This window comes from Leucopleurus acutus (assembly GCF_964270905.1).
Source record: "Leucopleurus acutus genome assembly, chromosome: 21".
NCBI classification, from domain to species: domain Eukaryota; kingdom Metazoa; phylum Chordata; class Mammalia; order Artiodactyla; family Delphinidae; genus Leucopleurus; species Leucopleurus acutus.
Window position 1 is genome coordinate 13,614,461 of NC_139163.1, and position 19,496 is coordinate 13,633,956.

At 35.2% G+C, this 19,496-nt stretch overlaps 1 protein-coding gene across 5 annotated transcripts in view; it reads left to right on the plus strand.

The window, feature by feature from the left end:
- The first annotated feature begins 2 nt into the window (after positions 1-2).
- Positions 3-19,496, plus strand: part of CFAP96 (cilia and flagella associated protein 96) — a 93,519-nt gene continuing 74,025 nt past the window's right edge. Inside the window, exons 1-7 of one of the 5 annotated variants that reach the window (XM_082863749.1) lie at positions 3-71; positions 2,291-2,478; positions 4,149-4,368; positions 6,170-6,307; positions 6,408-6,483; positions 8,072-8,251; positions 13,747-13,987. In XM_082863749.1, the coding sequence (XP_082719875.1) occupies positions 2,379-2,478; positions 4,149-4,368; positions 6,170-6,307; positions 6,408-6,483; positions 8,072-8,251; positions 13,747-13,821 (789 nt within the window). In that variant the 5' untranslated portion in view covers positions 3-71; positions 2,291-2,378 and the 3' untranslated portion in view covers positions 13,822-13,987. Of the gene's footprint in view, positions 72-92; positions 333-2,290; positions 2,479-4,148; positions 4,369-6,169; positions 6,308-6,407; positions 6,484-8,071; positions 8,252-12,023; positions 12,327-13,746; positions 13,988-19,496 lie in introns of those variants that run through there. The other 4 variants (XM_082863753.1, XM_082863751.1, XM_082863750.1 and 1 more) reach the window with 4 other exon arrangements.

Consider the following 19,496-nt stretch of genomic DNA (forward strand, 5'->3'; position numbering starts at 1 on the left):
GTCACGGGGCGTACCAGCACGCCACATCTCGCGGATGGATAATGGGGCGGGAAGCAGAAGTCTCTATTTCGGTAAATTCTGTTGACTGCGTCATTCGTTTCCCGCAGACACTCTTAACGTCTTTCTTGATGCGGGTTCGAACCCTCCACGTATCCTTCCGTAGGGTTAGTTCTTGGAATGGACTCTTCCGTAGCTGGGGTAACGCGCCACAATAAACCCTGAGGCGAGCGGAGCGTGCGGAGCAGCCTCGTAGCGACGTCCAGGGCGGGAAGCGCTCTTGCGGGGCTGGCTCCTGACCTTCTCAGAGGTGACTTGGTCCTCGCAGACGTCAGGTGTTGTCCTTTAGATACCTACATACTCTGAACCTCCGTTTCCCTAATGGGACATCATTTTCCTCATCACCTCAGCCAGTTTTCTGCCTCTCCTTCACACCCCATCCTCCTCCGCACACCCCCACCCCCACCCCCGGCTCTTTATCCCTACCTTTCGGAGGGAACTTGCACTGTTCCACTGTGTTATATTTAATTATGTCTTGTTTACTAGAGTGTAAGCTCCCTACGGGCAGGACCTATGCCTTTTAAAATCTCAGTTTTCCTAACTTCTACCAGCGAACCCTACTCAGAGGAGGGGTTTGCAAAACGTTAAATAAATGAATGAGTGGTTCTGTAAATGCTGCTCAAGAAGAGTTAAGTAGTGGAAAAATTCAAGGCAATAACTCCTTTCCGTGTCTCCCTCTCCTTTTCTTATCTCCCCCTCCTTTTCGTTCCCTGTCCTTTCTTTCCTCTGTGGATCACTTTGTCGTGTGCCAAACACTGGTAAGGAAGTACCAGACTAACACCACGGTTCCTGCCTTCCCGGAGTCCCCAGTTTAGTGGGGGAAAACAGCTGTTAATTAAAGGATCCCTACACGGTGAATGTAAAATAGCCCACTAGATAACCATGATGAGGGCTTGGAAAGAGAAATGCATGGCGCTATGTTAGAAGTGAGGAATGAGCTAAACAGTCAGAAGGATCGGTATTAATTGGCAACAAAAGGGGTCAGGGCAGTGAAATACCTGCCTAAAGTGAAACAGCATGTGTTAGGGTCCTGTGGTTGGAGAGAGCTGGACTTGAGAACTGAAAGAAGACAATTAGAGCTCGGGTGCCAGGGAGGGGGCCTTCCACTGGTGACAAATGAGGGTGATAGTGGCCTTGTGAGCCATTTAAAGGATTTGAGCCCCCTGTAGCAGCACAAGAAGCCTTTGAGGTTGGGCAGTGAAGATGGAGCTTTGAAATATGAAACAAATCGAATCAGCACACTCCAGCTAACTGACTTTTAGTTTTAAAGCATACCTGATCAGAGGAAGAGGTGGGATGTGGGGGAGGGAAGGATGAGCCACAGTTTCAAATAGACAATCCTGTTTAGTGTCGCTGAAACAGCTTGCTCTAAATTCAAGGCAAAAGTTTCTTACCTTGGATTAAAAGCTGGGAAGCATAAGCCAATGTTTGTTTTGTTCACTAATGTACGTCCAGTGCCTAGATCTAGTTGGTGCTTCAAAAATATTACAGTGAAATGGAAGCCAGTATTCTTAGCTCTTTGGTCTTACTTTTTAGAATATGTCTAATTAAAAAAAAATCCAAATAAGTAGTTGCATATTTAGAGTGATATTTCAAAAGAAAACTCATAGTTGTAGTATCTGAATTCATTGTGGATTTTTGTTTTGCTGTTCTTTGTTTTTATCTTGCCTAGACAGTTGTCCTCTCTTCCCAACCCCTTTGTGAACTAATTTCACCAGGTGGCACATTTCTTATATACAGTTAAACTTGAAAGAATTCAAGAACTATAGGGTAATACCTATGTGTGTGGTGCATTCTGAAAAAGTAAGTTATAATTTTTAATACAAGGGACAATGCAATATGTTTACATAAAATGATTTAAACTGAAAATGACTGCCTTACGTAATTAAGATCTTTGAACTTCTCAAAAGAAGGATGTTGTTTACACAGTATTTATACCACACTGTACAGTAATAATTTTATTATCTACGACAGATGAATGGCAGTGCAACAGATACACATTTCTTTGTAATTTGTGGATACTTCACCTGGACAGTCAAGGGGAGGGTTTGTGGTGATAATTTTGAATCCCCATTATTCCCCCTCAGCCCCACAAAGTAGATTCTTTCCCCACATGGTTTGAGACTGTTGTTTTATGATGTAACGATATGCATGTTAACTCTCAGACTGCAAGTAACTTGGACTGAAATTTAGTAATCACCTTTTCCCTAAACTTTTCCCCTGTATTTTTCAGTGTAGAGTAGGATTTTGCTGTAGAAGAAGTAGCCCTCAGCGACCCATTGAAGTTACCTATATAGAGCACACCACCACAAGAAGCAACCATGCCTGTGGAAGGAGGGAAAACAGATATGGAGAGGATTGGGCTCTTCAGTGAGATGGGATATGTTACTGTTGGTGATAAATATGTGCCACAATTTAATCGTAAGTATATTTGGTTTCCTTTACAGCCTAAGAGTGATGTTTTCTGTATAAAATTTTGGCTTTAACGTTTGTTAAATGATATTTTTTAATGGTCTATATTTTATGGTCGTAATTTTATAAGAGCAGGAAGCTCATTTTATTGGGCTACCCTACCTTCATATATTCTCCTCATAGGTAATTTTATTTCTTTCCAAGGTGCATGGCAGTTTTCTCCCAGAATATTTTGTTTTTAGCTTTTTTTGTTCCCTTAGATGGGACACTCTGCTATGTAGACAGCATTAACATTTGCATCTGAAAAGGCCATCCATGATCACTTTCTTGAAAAATGAAATGCTAAATGAATAGCTGAGGGATTTTTAGAAGAGTCATAAATAAAACAATAAGAAAGAATACACTGATATGAAACATCTCCAAGATACACTATTCTGTACCTTGCCTTTTTATTTAATAATGTATGTGGTATGCTAAACATTGAAAATGGAAAAGGATAAATATGAAAATATTTCCTGGAACATGCCTAAACATTCTCTGGAAAACAAAATTACTATCATGGGTGCCTGTGGGAAAGGAACTGGGTGACGGAATGTGGAAGGAAAATTTATTGTAAAAATATTTATACTATTGAATTTGGAACCATGTGAATATATTATCATTTCAAAAACCTAAGTTAAAGAAAAATCAGTGATACAAATTCACATTTAGATAACCAATTGAATTAATGGTTATTTGCACTTCAAAAAATTCTTTCACATTATGGAAGGACTTTACAAGTTGAGTTCTCCTAGATGCAAATTACAAAAGAAGTTTTAAATATTCATAAAACCAGCCTTTTAAAAATTATTGGGCTACTAGTACTTCACTGTATACCACAATTTATTTATCTGTTCCCCTGTTGATGGACATTTGAGTTGTTTGTGGTTTTTTTTGTTTTTTTTGCGGTACGCAGGCCTCTCACTGTTGTGGCCTCTCCCATTGTGGAGCACAGGCTCCGGACGCACAGGCCCAGTGGTCATGGCTCACGGGCCCAGCCGCTCCGTGGCATGTGGGATCCTCCCGGGCTGGGGCACGAACCCGCATCCCCTGCATCGGCAGGCAGACTCAACCACTGCGCCACCAAGGAAGCCCTGTTTGTGGTTTTTAATTGTTATGAATAAAGCTGCTGTGAACATTCTTGTTTACATCTTTTAGTGGATATAGGCACTCATGTGTCTAGAGTATATACCCAGGAGGGGAATTGTTTCAGTTTGAGTATGAAATACCCTTTCCCTCCAACCTAAAAATACACACTGACACACACACACACACACACACACACACACACAGGCTTATTGACATCTGACACAAATAGTTTCCTAGCATATTCTTACACAGTGTTCCGTAGTGTATAGATGGGGAAGCATTGGATTCAGTGACCTAAGGTGTCTTCCAGCTCTCAGATTCAGAGTTTAACAGGACCTCAATCTAATTATTAAAATGTTTTAATGGAAGCCTCTTAGTTCTTATTGTCAGTATAGCCTTTGACACAGACCTTTCAGTAAATGTTTTGAAATAGTGTTTAAGAGCTCAAAACTCACTGGTCCAAATCACATTTTGAAACTTTTCAGTCATTTTTCATGTCCTTTAATTACTAGTGAGCTCAAAATTGTGATATTCCTAATTTATTTTTAAAGGACCGTTTAATGAAGCTGCAAGCAAAAATAGACAGATGCTACCTGGGGGATCCAAAGAGATGTCAAATCTCCAGGCAGGTTATTTTGATCCCCATTTTGTAAGGATTTTTGAAGGTGAAGGCTACGTAAACCTGAATCAAGTGAGGAGACGGCATATGATGGAAGAAGCCAAAAAAAATCTAGGCAAAGCGTTCCTTCCTAGTGATGGAGATAAGAAGCCGTAAGTATTTGGGGAAAAGTCTTAAATATTGATATATCTCCTGCATATCTCTCTCTTCTCCATCCTAAATTAAGTTTTGGTTTTTCCGTAGGACTTACTTATGTATGATTCATTTTTTAAAATATGATTCTTAGGTTAAGTTTGTCTTAGATGAAGACAATTATATTGGATGATTTAGGTTGACAGGTAATTTTGATTAAGTAGATTCTCATTATCACATTAAATTTTTGGTTATCTCTGTCACTATTCTCTATCAGTTTATACTAATGAAGTCAACTAAATAATGAAAATAAGTTTAGTTGAAAACCTTGCAATAGTCAGATTAGGAAGAAAATTGCCTTGGGTCATCATGTCTGTGCCCTTGACTATTTTATCTGCTTTTTAAAACTTTAAGAAAAGTGTAAATGCAAAATGTGAAATTAGGAGAAATCTTTTTTGGATAAAGAGGATAATTTATCAAAGATACGTTATTTAAAAATCATGCATGAAAATACATGTATTGGGGTTTAACAATATTTAAGTTGTGAAAATTGTCAACGTGAGATTCTTTTTTTCTTTAACCTTTAAATACTTAAGATCATGTAGTCTATGTGATATAATATAGCTGAGCTTTATAATATGATGTTAATTCACACTCAATAACGTTGACTCTCAATCTAGAGTTTATGACAGACGAGGATTGGTTGAAAAATAATTTGGGGCTTATTTATGGTTTTGAGATTAGTAAAGCTGCGGTCTTCAAAGTTAAATTATTACGTTTTTGTTAAGAGTGGAGAATGTCTTCTGTTATAGTTTATCTTTTTCCACCTTTTCACACTTTTGAGAAGTTTGAATTATTTATTTTTAAACTTACTTTATTTATTTATTTTTGGCTGTGTTAGGTCTTTGTTGCTGCGCACAGGCTTTCTCTAGTTGTGGTGAGAGGGGGCTAGTCTTCACTGCGGTGCGCGGGCTTCTCATTGCGGTGGCTTCTCATTGTGGAGCGCGTGCTCTAGGCGTGTGGGCTTCAGTAGTTGTGGCACGTGGGCTCAGTAGTTGTGGCATGTGAGCTTCAGTAGTTGTGGCACGTGGGCTTCAGTAGTTGTGGCTTGCGGGCTCTAGAGCGCAGGCTCAGTAGCTGTGGTGCACAGGCTTAGTTGCTCTGCGTCATGTGGGATCTTTCCGGACCAGGGCTTGAACCTGTGTCCCCTGCATTGGCAGGAGGATTCTTAACCACTGCCAGGAGGGAAGCCCCTATTTATTTTTATTATTACTACTTTTTCTTGGGTTTCTTTGTTTTCTTCTTAGATATAAATTCAGATGTGCATTTTTTGGGTCACTACTTCACTTCTTTTTCATGTAATATATGTATTTTATCCTTTAAATAACTGTTTTGTATTTTTTAGCCTCTCCCACCCTCTGGAACTTATATAATATTGTAAATCAACTATACTTAAATAAAAAATAAATAATTTAAAAAAAACAAAGATTCTGTTTGTTGTTATAGTTAACTGAATTAATGTAAACTCTTCTACTTCTAACTTCCTAGAGATTATCAAGTTTTGTTTATGTAGAGCATTTAAAATAGGCATAAAAATTAAAAATATTATCTCAAAATCTGTGACTTTGAAAAATAGGGCAAATTAGATTACAAAATAAGAAAAAAAAAATTTTTCTTACCAAAGTTAGGCAAGTCAGTTCCATTGCATATATTTTGCTCCCCTTTTAATAATATTTTATAAATTATGGTAAAATATGTATAACACAAAATTTGCTATTTTAACTTGCTCCTTTTTGTTCTTGTGGTTAAACTGTATTTAAGATGTGGATTAGGAAGTTACTATGGAACAATAGGTAGACCAGTCCCATTTTTCAGTGCACAATCAAAACCCAAAGAAAAATATGAGCCACCTGGAAAGAATTTGTACACAAACCCAGGAAAGAAAGGAACTGGATATGGGTAAGATTTTTTTAATACTTTTGCATCATTTGTTTTGAATTAAAAAAAAATTTAATTTCTGAACCCTGAAGTCATCATCATTATTGTTTTCCTTCTTTAGCTATGCAAATGTTACCATAGGTAAACAGTTTTCCCACTCTGCTGATTTCTATGATGCAGCAAAACTAAATGACAAGGTAAAAGAATCTATTTTAACTTTTTCCAACCTTTCTCTTATTTAGTTGACTTAGAGAATTCACTTGTGATCTAATTAGGGTTTGTTTCATTTTATCTATTTGTATTACTTGGGCAATGGCAGATTGATGTTTATGAATTGTGATAATTTTACCTTTCTGATATTAGATTCCCAGAATGAGCTTTAACCCCTGCTATAGTTTACCACATCTATCCTGTATCTCTCCAAACCAGCTGTGAGACTTCTGTTAAGTTGGCCTGATCAACTGTGCTCTATTTTGGTTAGAAGAGTCCTAAAAGTATCCTGGTCCTTAGCCGTGTTCCCACCACACCCTAATATATTGTGCCTAAAAAAGTAGTGGTAGTGGGCTTCCCTGGTGGCGCAGTGGTTGAGAATCTGCCTGCTAATGCAGGGGACATGGGTTCGAGCCCTGGTCTGGGAGGATCCCACATGCCGCGGAGCAACTAGGCCTGTGAGCGACAACTACTGAGCCTGCGAGTCTGGAGCCTGTGCTCCGCAACAAGAGAGGCCGCGACGGTGAGAGGCCTGCGCACCGCGTTGAAGAGTGGCCCCTGCTTGCCACAACTAGAGAAAGCCCTTGCACAGAAACGAAGACCCAGCACAGCCAAAAAATAAATTAATTAATTTAAAAAAATATCCTTACAATGGAGATATTATTAAAAAAAAAAGTAGTGGTAGTACTTTTGGGCTGATCAGGCCATTATGGTGAATGAATGGGATGGAGGAGTGATGGGGAGAAGGGAGGAAGTGGAGAGTAGAGAATGAAAACCTACAGAAGAGAAAGTGAAAGGACGGGAGAAAACGACTCACTTTATTACATGGCAGAAATAAAAACTGAGATGTACTGGCATTAGCCTCTTACACTCACTTTCTACAATATTTGACTTACAGTGAAGCATATTCACATTTGTGGATACTTTTTCTCTCTTTAGAGTTTTTACTTTTAGAACTTATTATTTATAAGTCAGAAATTTTATGTCCCTGGATTTCCTAAAATAATATTGTAATATAAAAATGTTGTAATGTAGAAAGTAAGTATTCCTTATTTTTAGAAGTAAAAGCTGACATTCTTTTGAAGACCTATCATATGCCAGGTACTTTGAACCCATAATCTCATTTAATCTTTAGAAGAGCATTAAAGGTGGGGGGAATAGTATCATCATTATTTACACTTAAAGAAAATGTGACACTAAAAAAGTAATTTTCCCAGTGTCCCTGAGAAATGCTAAAAAGCAGGAAGGAGTTAGGGTTTGAACTAGAGACTGACTTTTTTTTACTGCCTTATATCACCCAGATGGTTGATATAGATTTGTTCAAGTGATAAATCTCTATACATCAAATAAATTTATATCCAAAATGAACAATCATAGCTGTGCTTGTTCACAAGTAAGCATATCTTTTGTATCATAAAAATAGAACATAACAAAGGAATGTTTCAAAAAAGTGAACCCAGCGGTATATATTAAAAAATCTACATATTTATATTAAAATTTAAAGGTATATTAACTCTACATTACTTCCAGTTTGAGTAATTTTTGCTATATAATTTCAAACTCTTTAATTTACAGAAAGAGAATGAAGAACACCATCGTTTACTTAAAGGGACACCTTTCAAATTAAATCTTTACCCAAGGGAATATTTTGATACCAATCCTTATTTGTTTGAGAAACCTTTACCACCAATTAAAAAAGCAGAGAAGAAAGAAGCACTTGCACACCCTTTTAAGCCCTCTTCTCCTGGTAAAAAGGTAAGTTAAAAATTTTAGAATGAAAAAATATTAAGCATTATAAAGAAACGTTGCCTCTTGCTGTCATTTTATTACCCATGTAAATAATAAACTTGTTTATAATCATGCCATGAATCATGAAACTCGTTTTTATGAAATTATGAAAAGTCATAAAACTGGATAGCATAGGGCTTCCCGGGTGGCGCAGTGGTTGAGAGTCCACCTGCTGACTCAGGGGACACGGGTTCGTGCCCCGGTCCGGGAGGATCCCACATGCCGCAGAGCGGCTGGGTCCGTGAGCCATGGCCACTGAGCCTGTGTGTCTAGCACCTGTGCTCCGTAGCATAGGAAATAATGAAGCTCTTATAATGAAATAATTATTAACCATTTCATAACCATTTCAAAAGTATTTTACTTTACAATGAATTTTCTAAGTGCCTCTCTAGATTCAGGCATAGTTTTTCTCAAAAGCATAAAAAGTCAGATCATCTTTAGTTTTTGAAGTGGTGATTAAAATGAACTGTCTCCCTTCTGCTGTGGTTTACAACAAGTGTGAATAGAAATGAAAATGCTTCTAACAGTAAACCTTAGTTTATGCTTTTGTTTACCTTCTGTGAATTGCTTGTTAATTTTCCTTGCGAATGTTCTATTAGGACATTTGTCGTTTTGATACTGATTTGTAAGATCTTTTCATATATTAAGGATATTGTTTTATCATTTGTGTTGAAAATAATTTTTCTAGTCTGGTGAATCTTTGACTTTGGTTATAGTATTTTGTGCTATTCAGAAATTTAATAATTTGATGTAGTCAAATTTATCAGTCCTTTGTGCTGAGTTTATGTCATTCTCAGAATGACTTTCCTTCCCAGCAGTATTAGAAAAATATGCATTCCTGATTTCTTTTACTGAAATGTATTTTGATGTAAAGAGCAAGGTAATGATCCAGCTTTTACCTTTTTCAAAATTCAGTTTTAAGGGCAGAAGGAAGCTTTGTGGGGAGGACACATTCTGTGCCTTGACTGTTGTTGTGGTTTCAAGCGTGTATACATCTGTCAAAGCTCATAGAATTGTAAACTTAAAATGGGTGCAGTTTATTATACTTAAATTAGATTTATGTAAAACTGATTTTGAAAAAATTCAGTTGTTCCTGATCTCACCGATAGGATAATTAGCACCCCTGCTTTGAAATGCCACCCTTATCAAATCAAAATTCCCAGTTTTTAGGTATTTTTTTCTGAATTTTCATGTAATTTGATTGATGTTTATTTCTACCAGTACCAAACTACTTTTAATTATTTTTGCATTTTAATATTGGGTGGGTCTAGTCTCTTCTTACTCTTTAAAAAAGTTGTATGGCTGTTTTCCAATATTTATTATTTAGAACTTTGGAATTATTTTGTAAAGTGCTGTGGAAAAAAAGACCTTTGGTATTTTGCTCTAAAATTAAATCTTTAGATTTTTGCTTGTATTAGCATATTTATATTTTGAATCTTCTGATCTAGAATTAAGATACTTACAAAAACCTTTGTCTTGTAGATTTTAATATTTTACTTCACGTAGATTTATCTATCTTATATTTATTCCTACTTATTTTAAGGTCCTGGTCAATGCTTTTTTCTCCCATCAATCCTCTTATATTATTTGTTCTTATTAAAACATCTGATTTTTTAAAATAACTGGCCACTTAATTAAAGTTTCTTATGTTCTAATGGGTATTCTGTTGATTCTCTTTGGATCTTTAGATATATGATTATATATCTGCAAATAATTTTGGTCCTTCCTTTCTAATATTTATCTCTCTTATGTCATGCTCATTCCAATATTTGGATATGTAATGGAGATCGTGGGAATTCCTCCAGTGTTCATTTTTATAGATGCCAAAAATAAGAATAAATCAAGAATGTATGTAGAATTATACTGAATGTTTTGGTGTAATCTGTTTAGACCATCTTTTTTTTCTCCATTGACTTGTTATGAGTAACAGTAATAGATTTCTTGGAATGATGCCCACTTGACTGTGTTGTATTAATCTTTAAGTGTAACACTGTGTTTTATTTTGTTAATATTAAGTATTTTCACATCAAAAATTTTAAGGGTTGTGACTGTCTGTACTTTTATTTTTATATGCCTTGTTCTATTTTGGTATAAGTAGATGCTAGCATCTTAAAACAATCGGGAGATTTCCTTCTTTTTCTATGTTCTGTGAGAGTTTAATAGCACCAGAAATATCTGTTCCTTGAAAGCTTGAAAGAATTCTCATAGGAAATGTTCTGGGCTTAATTTCTTGCATGATGCCCATCTGTTTTCCATAGGTGGTCTCTCTCTTTTTGAGTCACTTTTGACAATATTTTCTTTGAAAATCATTCATTTCATTCAGATTTTCAAATTTATTAACATAGAGGTGTACAAAAATACTATCTTACAGTTTTTGATATTCCATATATGTACAGGTTTCTTCCACCCATTTCTCAATCTTAATTATATATAGACTTACCTATTTATTTTTTAAGTATCATCTAGTGGGTTGGTTTATTTACCATATATATTTTTACATTTTCAATTCATCTGTTTTGCTTTTACATTAATTAATTAATTAATTTTATTTTCTTAAGATTCCTTATTATTTGTTGCTCTTAAAAATAATCCATGTGTCTCTATCTGGAAAACTTGAAAAATTACAACCATATCTTTCAAACGAATCAAGTTTTCATGTATATCTGACTTAGACACTGTAAGAGAAAGGATGCCTAATTAAATGGGTTATTGTGATTGTATAGAGTTTTCTTGGTGACCATATATAATATAATGATAAAAATCCTGTTAGTAAGTCAGTTTAAAAGGTCAAAGCAAATGTTTGTTTGTTTTGTGTATAGCTCAAAAAATATTTTGATTGACTTCTCTTAATAGATTACAAGAAAAGTACAGTATATGGTACAGTATCCATGGGGAATTGGTTTCAGGACTCCCCCCGCCACTCTCAGGATACCAAAATTTGAGGATGCTCAGGTCCCTTATATAAAATGGCATAGTATTTGCATGTAACCTTTGTACATCCTCCTGTATACTTTAAATCATCTTTAGATCACTTATAATATCTAATACAATGTAAATGCTATGTAAAGCACATGTCAAGTTCAAGTTTTTCTCTTTGGAACTTTCTGGAGTTCTTTTTCTTTAAATATTTTCGATCTGAGGTTGGTTGAATCTGAGGATGCAGAACTTGTGGATACGGAGGACTGACTGTGGATTACATTTTCCTCTCTCTTTTTCTATGTGCTCTTCCTTTATTTTTATCAAAAAAAAAGTTTTTATTTCTAGTATCTTTCCCATCATTTACTGACATTTAGTGAACTCATGTCGTGCCAGGCTCCCTGTTGGACAAACCTTACCCTTGGCCTCTTCTGGTTCTGAGGCCTAACTCCTTTCTCTATCAGAATACATGTGACCTAGGTCTCATTCCCTCAGTAATGGGCTCACCTCCTATGTAGATGATAGCCTGATCTGATAAATTCTCACTAAAATATTAACTGTTGGCAACAGTTTAGAATATTACCTTCTTATAAATATTTGCATTTTAATAGAGAACTTTTGGAATTATAGTGTCTTAACCCCATAGAATTGGTGGTAGGGAGACGCTTTGGTGATATTTGAATTAAACAGTATAGACAATTTTCTTTAAATGTAAAACCAAACTCCATGTACAGTACACAAATATGTATGAACTTCTTCAAATCTAATTTTGTTAGAAGCATTTTTACAAAACCACATTAAATTGTCTCATTTTTATTTGTAGGCTGGTGGAATGAAGGCAGGAACATTTGATTCTTACCCTTCACATTCTGCTGACCCTTACGGGGTTAAATTGACAAGCCATATTTCCAGCAAAGGTGCTAAGGTTTTCCATCCACCAGGTGGACCAAAAAGCAGACCAACTGAAAGTATAATGACTTTGAATGTCAAAAGGTAGTAATGTTACATTTAGCCCATAAACCAGACAAATTATTTTCAGCTTTCTTCAAAATAATATCTTTTATTTATACATACTTTAAAAAATGACAAATTTGGGTGACTTTAGAAATCTCAGCTTCTTTCTTATACCTGCCCTCCCCCGTAGAAGTTCTTTCCCATCTTCTGAAATTCCCAATTCAAAAAGCTTAATTTATCTGTACCAAACTACTCTGTTCATAACTTTTAAAGCAAATCTATATAGCACCTTATTTCGAGTCATTTGAGACTTTAGATATATAGAGTTCAGTTAGCAGTACATGTTAACATTGTCTGTTTCTCAGTCTTTTGACCCTTGTTAAATTATTATCTCTCTGTGGGCCCCAGGCTCTCAGTAATTGTGTAGAATCCTAATGACACTTATTCTGTTCTTAACTTTCAAATAGCCTATGAAAGCAGGAAATATTCCGATTAATTAAAAATGCTTTGAGGAAAAGTATATATATATTATTAATGTATCATGGAACTTCAATTTTACCTAGATTTTGAGCACTCTCAAAACTGAAAAGAAGTTCTTACAAGTTCAGAGTGTAATTTAGAATGGAACAATCTATCATTCTTTTGGTGTGTGTGCAAGATCATAAATAACTGAAGAATTCATTTGATTACCTTTCCACCTATTCATTGGAAAACTTTTAATGCCAATTTAACTAACTTACATATTTCTAACTTCAGTGTAATCATACAATGGATTAGGTAAAGGACATCAAATTCACATTCTTTCCTTTTGTAAAAACAGTAGTACATCTTGATCACTTGCGGACAGTGATTGTAATACCAACATGATTATTATATCACAAAAGACCTGCCCTTCATTATTTATGTAATTTGACTGTTGTCTGTAGGAATAATATTCTTTGCAGGCTAGTTGGTAGACAGTCGGTCTGGGAAACAAAGGTATGAAGCCTTTTTTCCATGTGTTTGGACCTTTATCCTTTGGCAAGTTACCTATCAGGACTCTGGCCAACTTTAGTTATACAATAGAACTGACAGTAAGATTGGAATTTTCCTCACAACACTGACCCTCAAATAGATGGAATTTTTTTGGTGCAGGGTGGTTTCAGGTTTTCTGGCTATCCAGAGGACAGATCCAAGAAAGCTCTATGATGCCCTAGCATATATGTTTAGAGCAGAGTAAAGAAAAAAGTCGCTGATTGTTCTTTTGGAAAATCAGCAGTTTATCTTTTGTTGAGTAATTTTGAGTTTATTCAATCCCTCTTTTTTTTACATGATCACAAATATTATCCTAAATCAAGTTTTAGCTTCTTTTATCCTAATTTAAAAACTAATAAACCTTTGGGCAATAGCATTTAAAATTGGTATCATAAACCAGTTATTCCCTCTTAAATTACATTTTAAAAGTATATCTGACATATAAAGTGAAGCTTTTTATTTGGTGAGAAAATTTGGGTTTGGATTGGTAATTTTTATTGCAAAATGTTTTTACAAGAATAAACAGATGTATTACCTGCACCTATAAAATTAAATGTGCATTTATTTTTCAATTTTAGGGCACTAAATATGAAGAACTACAAGACTGCTTCAGTACAGTCCTATTAGCATCTGGAAGACAAGTAGCCTTATAAGTCCTGACTACCAAAAATTCATTATCAAGTGCTCATCACTTGAAAAAATATAAGATATTGTGGAACAAATAGCTCAAGCATTTAAAAGAAATTTAGGGCTGTGACTCTAATACTCTTCCATCTTTTAGTACTATTACATAATAAATAGTATTTGTTAATAATTTAACATGTGCTTGCTGATCTGTGTTTAGATCTGTGTTTCTGAGGAGATGTTTAGGAATGTTTAGAAATGTTATAAAATCTTGAAGTGTAGTCTGTCATTTGAAATATTTTGCTCCTAACGTTAAAAAATTGCAGGGTTGGAGGGTAGGGGTGGAAATGGGGGCTGGAGGGGTAGAACATGCACAGTGAATTCTTAATTTGCTGTTCCTTCTTGGAGGTATTTGAAGGTTGAGTTGATAGTTATCCTAGTGTCATAGCCCGTTAAAGCATTCTTAACATCAAAGAGAAGTATTGATCCAGTCATATTGCATAGATTCATGTATACACACATTATATAGTGAGGCAGATAGCTCAATTTATGTGGTATCGTGCCTTCTATTTGTGGCCTATGTAGAGCATCAGATCAGCCAATGGCAGCCTCAGGATGAGCAGGGGGAAGGGAGAGTGGGGATGTACTTTAAGTTCAGTGTCTTACAAGAAGTGGCCAGGTTTCAAAAGATAGGTGCAGTTGGTCTGTGGTGTCCTCTCACGCTCCTCGGTAGCTGCTTAGAGCTGCCTCTCTCGTACCTGCCTCTCTAGGTCTTACCCTCTCCTTTCTCTTCACTCATCCTACCACTTAAAAAATATTTGTTCTTAAAAGATATGATTTAAATACATTACTGTAATTCATAGGTCTCTCTCAATAGTCCTCATTCTGTTGGGGCGGGGTGGCGGTGGTATTTAAAAAGAGAAATTTACAGTATCTATTAATATAATGTATTGCGGGAATTATTTTTGATCCGTGTTTTTTTCTTAGTACTTGTCTCTCTGCCATTCTAGACCTGTCAGAGCTGAAAACCAGAATATATAATATATAGGGATGGCAGTAGTCTCCTTCTGGATCCACTTTTTTTTCAGTGGGGGGAAACCATGTCAATCCAGATCCACATCTGGCTTTTAAAGGGATTGCAGATGGTACAGAGAATTTTTAATGTTGTCAAAAATCTATTTTTATTTCCATGCCTCATCTGTTTACTTTTTTCTAAAAGAAACTATTTTTTAAAAGATTTTTAAAGAAGACTTAAAAAATTTTCTAAAATATTTAAAAATTTTGTTTCCTATCCAAAGGACAGTATGGAATGAAGATCTTGAAGACATTGTCAGGGGTATAATGAGACTCAATGGAGAATACATTTGTCTTCAGAATAGCAAAGGTTTTGCCAGGTGGACAAAACTGAATAAAAACTCATTTAGTTGCATATTGATAAATGTTACCAAACAAGCCTTATAAGTATATGCATTATTTTGAGGAAGAGGTTTATATATTCAGATTTTATTAAAATCTAAATAATTGCTCATTTTCACCTCTGCCTTTTGTTAGCTATTTATTAATGTGCCTCTCATAACAATGCACACTTCATATAATTAATTCATAGATGCAAATACTCATCTAATGCCTCCTGAAGGGTGTAAGAAGCAGTGTGACAGTTGACAGAGCTTATCTAGAGTTTACATAAATATATTGTGTCAAATAGAGAAACCAGTAATAGGAATAGTGAAGCCTATAGAAAAGTTAAGATTTTTGAAATGATCAGAAATAGAGGAACACACACATACAAATTTGATTTGAGGGGCACAAACTATTTACGATGCCCATTGTTTTCTTACAACTAGTGTCTCTCTCCTTTTAGTTTTGAAAATATAACAATACAGTACAACATTAGGTGGTTTCCTGTGAAACAGCCTTTTTCCCCAGAGTCAGATGTGAAGAGTTAACATTAATGGACACCGGTGTCCTGTCTCTTGACAACTCAGGCGTGTAGTTATCTACTGCCCATTAGGATGCCTGCATGACTTGAGTGGTTTTCTGCATCCACCTTCAGAGAATAATGGAAGCAATAATATGCTTGCTTAGTAGTTGTTAATCTCTGTTATGAACCATCCAACCACACCTATTTAAGGCTCAAAGTTGAAACAAAGACTAAGGATGTTAACCTGATCATGGAAGAAATGCTTAACTTTGAGAGAGACTTAGATCAATAAGAAGCTCCAACAGGAAGTGGAGGGAATGTTAAGCAGTAGCATAGTGTATTTTTGGAAACCTTACCCTGCTTCTTCAGAGATTGCTTGCTCCTCTTGTATGTTAATATTGTGGACTGTGTATTAATAATAAGCCAGGCTCAACCTATGACTAGCTGGGTAAATTGGAGCAATTTAATTAAGCTTTAAACCATATCTCCAGCTTACAACATTATCCTGAATCAGAGTTCTATTTATAACTGCCTACAAGACATCTTTTCTCTTTTTAAAATGATCTCCTAGAGAGCTCAAATGTAATGCTTCCAAAATGAAATCTATCATTTTTACCTCTTAAATTAGCTCCTCATTAATTATTCCCTCTCGGTAAATTGTGCTTCCAAATATCATATAACTTAAAACAAATCTTGAAAATATTCAGAAATCATCTCCCTTTACCATCCAATCACTACTTCACTAAGTTAAAAACTCTTTAGTGGATTCCCATTATCCTTAAGATAAAGGCAAAATCTATATCAGGGTTAAAAGGCTCTTCGAGACTTGACTCATTTCTTTTCCTTTATTTCTTGTTACTCTTCTTTGCTCTTTTCATTCTACCTAGGGTAGATTTATTTCACTTTTTATGATGACAGACATGCTGTCCCTTGCCTGGGAGGGATTTATCTACTTTCTATAGCTTGGAATTTTTCCCACCATCCATCATCTTCTTACTTTACTAACTCCAATTTGTAGACTTTCAGATCTCTTCTAAAAATGTTTCTTCCTTAAGTAAGGCCTTCCTGATCTTTGAGATGAGGTTAGGTCCCCTTGTTAAGTATTCAAATAACACCTTCTAACTTCACATTTATAATATTTATTAGCCTGCCATCTTCTGTGATATTATAAGTACTGTAAAACCGTATCTATTTTGTTTATGGTTATTAGCACCTAGCATAGCGCTTGACACTTTTTGTAGGCACTCAGTAAATATTTGTTGATTGAATGAATAAATACTATCATGGCCATATTTAATCATATTTCCCCTTCACCTTGAATTATTTGTAATTCCTTGAAAGTGACATGTTGTTTTGAGCTATTATGATGGCTCACATGCTTTTCTTTTCCTGGAATACCCTATGCCTTTCATTGTTTTGCTAACTTACCAATTATTACTCAAAACTGAGATCAATACATAATAAAAAACCAAAGCTACATAAACAAGATGAGAAGACAACCCTCAGAATGGGAGAAAATATTTGCAAATGAAGCAACTGACAGAGGATTCATCTCCAAAATTTACAAGCAGCTCATGCAGCTCAATATCAAAAAAACAAACAACCCAATCCAAAAATGGACAGAAGACCTAAATAGACATTTCTCCAAAGAAGATATACAGATTGCCAACAAACACATGAAAGAATGCTCAACATCATTAATCATTAGAGAAATGCAAATCAAAACTACAATGAGATATCATCTCACACTGGTCAGAATGGCCATCACCAAAAAATCTAGAAACAATAAATGCTGGAGAGGGTGTGGAGAAAAGGGAACCCTCTTGCACTGTTGGTGGGAATGTAAACTGATACAGCCACTATGGAGAACAGTATGGAGGTTCCTTAAAAAACTAAAAATAGAACTACATACGACCCAGCAATCCCACTACTGGGCATATACCCTGAGAAAACCATAATTCAAAATGTGTCATGTACCAAAATGTTCATTGCAGTTCTAATTACAATAGCCAGGACATGGAAGTAACCTAAGTGTCCATCAACAGATGAATGGATAAAGAAGATGTGGCACATATATACAATGGAATATTACTCAGCCATAAAAAGAAACGAAACTGAGTTATTTGCAGTGAGGTGGATGGACCTAGAGTCTGTCATACAGAGTGAAGTAAGTCAGAAAGAGAAAGACAAATACCATACGCTAACACATATATATGGAATCTAAAAAAAAAAAAAATGGTCATGAAGAACCTAGGGGCAAGACGGGAATAAAGACACAGACCTACTAGAGAATGGACTTGAGGATACGAGGAGGGGGAAGGGTAAGCTGGGACAAAGTGAGAGAGTGGCACTGACATATATACACTACCAAACGTAAAATAGATAGCTAGTGGGAAGCAGCCGCATAGCATAGGGAGATCAGCTCGGTGCTTTGTGACCACCTAGAGGGGTGGGATAGGGAGGGTGGGAGGGAGGGAGACGCAAGAGGGAAGAGATATGGGGACATATGTATATGTATAACTGATTCACTTTGTTATAAAGCAGAAAACTAACACACCATTGTAAAGCAATTATACTCCAATAAAGATGTTTAAAAAAAAAAACACCAAAGGTAAAGAATTAATCAGACGGAAAATTTACAGGCTTACACGCTGATGTTAATATTTGAAAAAGATTGAAAATCAAATAATTCAAAGAGAGAAAAACAACCAATTGAGAAGCAGATCTGAAAAACTTAAAATTGGTTTTTTAAAAAGCCCACCTAGAAAAAAAAGAGAGGTGAGAGAGAATACAAACTATCCTCTGAGTAAGGAATAGATTTAACCACAGATGTAGCAACGGTTAAAACATGTACAATTCCATGTCAAATACATTTGAAAATGAAATGTTACCAGAAGTAATTCAACAAGAACTGAAAACATGAATGGACCAATAAGGGTAGAAAAAATGGCAATAATAGTTAAACTTAGTAGCCAAAAGGTACTGTGTCTAGATTTAAGGAGCTAAATCCTATCAAATCTTCAAAACAGAGAAATCTTTTGTTATTTAAATTGTTTTGATCATAGAAAAATATGAAAGAGTTTTGATTTATTTTATGAGGATAGCATCACTGGACAAGGATAACATAAATAGGAAAATAATATTTCTAACTCATTAAAAAAATCCTAAATCAAATACAAGCCAATGGAATCCACATTTTAAATGAACATAAAATGGTTTATTATTCTATGACTGCTAAAATAACTTGACATGAGTGAATCTATTATTATAATAAAGTTCTTTAATATATTAAAATGAAAAAAATACATGTTCCCCTAATAGATGCTAAAAAGCCATTTGATAAAATTAAATACTCTTTCCACTTAAAACCTGTTAGGATGTGACAATTAGGAAGAACCTTCCTTACTTTCTAAAGGATATCTATCACAATCATAACAGACATTAAGCTTGAGCCATAAACAAGACAAACACTTCCCTGGAAAACATATTAATATAAATATATTAATGCAGGAAGACAGGAAAAAATCCCAAGAGGAAATAAATGTTAGAAAAAGACAATATTATTGCTTGCAGGTGATATATAGTTATTTACCTACAATGTAAAAAGAATCTGTTGAAAGATATTTGAACTAATAAAATTGTACAATAAACAGATGTATATAATGACCTGCAGAAAAGACAGTTTTCCCCATATGTCCATTAGGAAATGTGAAAAGTATTCTATTTACAATAGGAAAAAAACTATGGAAACTTAGGATTAAAATGAAGATATAAAAGGAGGCC